Here is a 4,890-nt window from a genome sequence, read left to right as displayed (position 1 = left end):
TTGGTGTTTGCATTTCCATGCTAAATAGAAGAATGATGAGACTAATCTTATAACATCCCTTTCTCAAGACAGTACCAGATGGAAAGCTGGGTACCATATCATGTCCTCTCAGGATTTCCATATGGAAACTGGGTAAACATTGCCTCGTTCTGTATTTTCAGGTCAAAAAACATATAACAGATAGACAGGATTTTAAGACAAAGTAATTTCTTATATAGTAGTAGGAGGTATAAATATCTTGGAGTTTCTTTATAAATAATTATTTAAAATAATTAAATATTAATAAATAACTGTATTAAAAATCAATAAAAATTTGAAATAAAAATATGCATAATAAGAAAACTTGCACAATAACTCAGTACAGAAGGTCATATGATGTCATTAGCATTTGCACCTCCTCTGAGACTGGCTCCTTTTCCTTTTGTGAGAATTTTGTTTCTCCACCAGTTTTTGTAAGACGCTGAACAGCTCATTTACAGCTTTGCGTTGAATTTGCAAGTCACTCATCTGTTATAAGTAAGAAACAAACAGAATGATGGTCATGCCAAAGTATAATTATTTACTGATCACATCCTACAGGCTACACTGCTACCAGGGTAAACTAGACCAACATCTGCAGTTTCCAGTTATTCTACTCTCTAATTCCTACAATGAAGAGCCACTTTGGCATGGATTTTTTGTTTTCCGCTTTCTGTGCTACTTTGCAACATGCCACAGACCAGCCATATTCTGTGAAACAGATCTGCTCTGTAATTATTGCGATGATACCTGAGTTACCCACAAGCAGCTAACTCCACCAGCGTACTGGCTGTGGACCTCTGCAGAGGTGGGTGGTTCGTGCCATTGGCACTCACTCGATGATAAACCAACTACCTCCAAAACCCACGGAGGCACGTCATAGCCGGGCACAACCTTCCCACCCAATTTCTAAACAACAAACAGCCATATCAGTGTCAGCTCTGGTGGGCAGATGACACAGCAGCACTGCTGGCACATCCGTGCCAGATTCCAGCAAGACTTGGGGAGGGCAGCCCCCACGCTGACACCCCACACTGCAGGCCTGCAGCAGCCCCTGTACCTGGAAACATTAGGTTTTCCAGTGTGAACTGAGGCAGATAGGGGTTACCAGATGGGTTACTAAAGCATTATTGGCTTGAGTCACACTCAAATCTCAACTGGAAAATACAGTGTCATGAGCCTTGGAAGAGCCTTACCTGAAGTTTTGCCAGGTCCATAAGGTCTTTCATCTTCTTTGAGCCATCAGAAAGGCTTTCTTTCAGAGTATGGAGCTCATTAGCAATGTGCTTGACATGTGCCTTTGACCCATCCATGGGTTTAAGCATTTCCAAGTACAAGGAAACAATCTGGCTCAGGATGATCCTTTTTTCATTTCTCTGTTGAAAAATACAATCAGGAAGAAAGGTCTGTGAGTGCCCATCAGCAGGAAGACGAATGAAGCTAAAATACAGCGCGCTGGGGTTCTCACTGTCACTTGAAACAGAATGACAAAGATGCTGCAACTCATCTTCTGCACTTGGCTGTACCTCAGGATCCATTCATGGTGCAGTATAAAGCACCTTGATCCTTATAGGAAGCATTTTTATGGGGGTTGATTTCCAAGCTATCGAAACGGCCTCTGCTCGTGTTTGTTCTACCCGAGTGGGTTACACTGGCCCTGGGAGCTGCTTTGTATCAAAAGTGCCCTGCAAAGTGCCTGAGATGCTTTGTCATATCTGGTTCTGACTCACCTCTGTCCAATTTATCAGTTTGTCTGTAAAAATAGGTTGGCCATCAGCCACGTCTGAATAACTTGAATTCTGCAACAAAGAACAAATATATATGCTCTGCAAACAATACTTATCACAAGGGAAGTTTGCATTCTTTATTCAAATGAGCAGTGAAAAACAGAGAGATGTCATTTTTGCACCATTGGCCTATAGCTATTACAATGCTTTCACTTCTCTAAGCACCAAATCGCACTGGATGACTGCCCAGGAACGGCATTAGTCTGCTTTTCAATGTCTTCTGCTATAACTCATCTGAATAGAGACCTTTAGAACCATCTATTTTACCAAACGCTCCTTGCAAGTTTTGGTATTGACAGATGAATATTAAAGTTCATAAGCGTAACAACTGGCTAGAAAATTGTCAGATCTGGTCTTCGCATGTTTTCTGGTAAGTCGAAGCCCACCAGTATGTAGTCTGTGGCCTTGAATTTATCCAGTCTTAGTAAAATCTCATATGGAACAAGAACAAATTAACTTTACTATAAAACTATAGTCTATAGAACTGGAGAGTAGCTCAGTAGCCCACAGTCAGGCATGGGGATATACAAGGTTAGTGGGCTACTGAGAGGCTTGCAGGGCCAGAGTTTAACCATCAGATGTTAGCCACACATTGCGGCAGATTCTAGGAAACAAAGAGCAATACAATTCTCCTACGAAGGAAAGGTAAATTGAATCATTTCCTCTTCTCTGTGTGTCTTTTTTTTTTTTCTTTTTTGTATACAGCAGTCACTATTTCCTTTTTTGTCTGCTCAGTAATTTAAATACAGTGAGTGCAAAGGGAAAACTTGCAAGTTTACAGAAACTTCATAGGCTGATAGGCTTTCCATGCTGTGCACATTGCCACAGCTTGTTTTGCTGTTCTTCTGAAAGGTGGGGAGCACCTGCTGTGGACCAGGGTTTCTAATGTCAGTGCAAGAAGCTCACCACAGCTCAGGGTCTCCCCAACAGAGTTATATATACTCTAGTGAGAATCTCTCTGATCTATGCTAATGACAAATTTAAGATATAATGCCAATTTTACAGCCAGTTTCCCATCAATCTGCAAACACTGAAATATCACACTAGGCTTCTTTGTGTGATACTTCAGGGTGATTCTTTGACTACTAAGTTTCAGCTTTCATATGCACAAAATTCTGACAAAATCAGAGCTGAAAATAGGAGCAGACTTCTGCAGTTATTTTCATGCATTTAAGGAAAAAAAAATATTGAGAATAAAAACTGTTAGTGTAGAAGTGACTCTATTGTAGTTCTGTTATCTCTGTGATTAATCCCAGCTGAAGTCAACTGTGAACTACTTTAATGACTCCTAGATGAAGATAGATTAATTAAAATTACAGTTATGAAGTTATCAAAAGTCTATCTGAAAAGAAGTAATATCATGCTGGATAACATTCCCGTGCTGGATCATAGTCACAGATATGGAAGCAGAATGGCTGGAGGATGCAAAAGAATAAGCAGTAGGAAGCACCTTTGGGCAACACTCTGCTACTACTAAGTACCAGATGCTTTTGTTAAAGCAAAAGTTCTCTGCATTTTGTTTATATTGCTAACTAGTACTAAGTCATCCATTAACATTACTAACCTGAAACCAAAAAAGTATCAGTAAATTGTATCTGAATAGAACTGAATCAAGATTCCTTCATTCATCATAAATTGCATTAAGATTTCTTGTTATAAAACATTTCATGTAATAAAAGGCTGAACAGAGATAGGAGAAGCTCTCATGAAAGAAAGACTGCCCCTGAAATAAATGCAAACTACTACATTAACTATGACTACTGAAAAACTGAATCACGTTAATGAAAGAGGTTAGCAAAACCAAAGAAATTGTCCATATTCTTGTTTAAAAGAAAGTATAACCAAAAAATTTATTCCATGGTTACCCTCTGTTGGTACACACTGAGTATGTCAAGCAGTGCTGAAGTCTGGACTATATCTAAAGCACAAGCAAAAGGAGAGGAGAAATGCAGTAGAAGACCATACTTACAAAATCAGCATTCAATTGGTCTATATCATTTTGAAGTTGAGCAAGAATTAAACTATTTCCAAAACGTCCAAAATAAATCATGATGACAGACAGAACAAACAAGCTGTAGGTCTGGCAAGTCATTTTCTTGGTGATAGTTCAGTTAAAATGCTCAGATAAGTTCTGGGAGATGTCAGTTCTAAGAGCAGTGAACTTCAACTTCTAATAGTTAAATCTTCTATTAGAAGAAACTAGACGAATGAACTTCATCTGCCTGTCAGTGGTATTTATACCTGGTCTTGAAAATTTTTATTTCGTCATCACAGGCTGTGTATATATTTAGACAAGATAGTGTTAGATAAGAACCCTTTGGTTTTGGCTAATCAAGGGAATCCCTCGAAAGCATCTTTCTTAAAGCATGGTCCTGGAAAAATTTTCAGTGGTTCGTCAATCGGTAGCATTTACGTGGCAGATTCTGAAGATTCTTTTACACGTGGTTGGGGGAAAGGGGGAAATTATGATACTGATTGAGGAGTATGCATTGTGGCTCAAGCACAGTCTTACACTCTATCTGAAAAAAATCATATCATGTGGTTAAAGGGTCAGTGTAACAGTCAACTCATTTCTGGTATTCTGTTAAAGTAACCACTGAAATTGCCATGGCATTCTTCAGAGCCACTTAGAGATCTAAATGTTCTTCCTAGTGCTGTCCTTTTGTGAAACACTATTTGCATTCTTTCCATGGTCTAAAGTGCATTTCTGCTGTTTTCTCATTCTTCACCTCCGGATTCAAAATAGACTCAGGGAAAATGAAGTTCCAGCATGGATGCAATGATGCATCATATTAAATTACTCTATATGCAAGAGCAGAGTATTCAGTATTCAAGACATTTATTTCTGCTTGGCTATAATTAAAGTTCCCCACCTGCCCATTCATTTGCGCTTATGTGTGTAGAATATGAAAACAGAAAGACATGGATGAAAAAAAGCCTAGTAGAAGAAGACAGACAGTCTTAAGTACATACAGACCTCTGAAACAACTGTATTGAGAATAGCTGGGGAAAAGGTTTTTGTATAGGAACTGGACTCCGCTTTAATGTACATCATGGGAAAAGAGCTTACTGTGAAAAGTCTTAT

At 38.9% G+C, this 4,890-nt stretch overlaps 1 protein-coding gene across 1 annotated transcript; it reads right to left on the bottom strand.

Moving 5' to 3' along the window:
* Positions 1-381: 381 nt before the first annotated feature.
* IFNG (interferon gamma) lies at positions 382-3,897 on the bottom strand. Its single transcript, XM_009956296.2, has 4 exons — positions 3,775-3,897; positions 1,749-1,817; positions 1,215-1,394; positions 382-507 (listed from the first exon to the last, which is right to left on the bottom strand). The coding sequence occupies exons 1-4, from the start codon at positions 3,895-3,897 to the stop codon at positions 382-384; spliced, it is 498 nt and encodes a 165-aa protein (XP_009954598.1).
* Positions 3,898-4,890: the final 993 nt, after the last annotated feature.

Source organism: Leptosomus discolor, chromosome 1, assembly GCF_034619465.1.
Source record: "Leptosomus discolor isolate bLepDis1 chromosome 1, bLepDis1.hap2, whole genome shotgun sequence".
In the NCBI taxonomy this organism is placed as follows: domain Eukaryota; kingdom Metazoa; phylum Chordata; class Aves; order Leptosomiformes; family Leptosomidae; genus Leptosomus; species Leptosomus discolor.
This window is presented reverse-complemented; position numbering and strand designations above follow the sequence as displayed.

Bases quoted from the DNA above. Each gene is read 5' to 3' on its own strand.
- IFNG (XM_009956296.2), bottom strand. From the start codon at position 3,897: ATGACTTGCCAGACCTACAGCTTGTTTGTTCTGTCTGTCATCATGATT. The intron at 1,395-1,748 runs GTGAGTCAGAAC...ATTTTTCAACAG, and splicing joins AACTGATAAATTGGACAGAG to AGAAATGAAAAAAGGATCAT. The intron at 508-1,214 runs GTAAGGCTCTTC...TACTTATAACAG, and splicing joins TGGACCTGGCAAAACTTCAG to ATGAGTGACTTGCAAATTCA.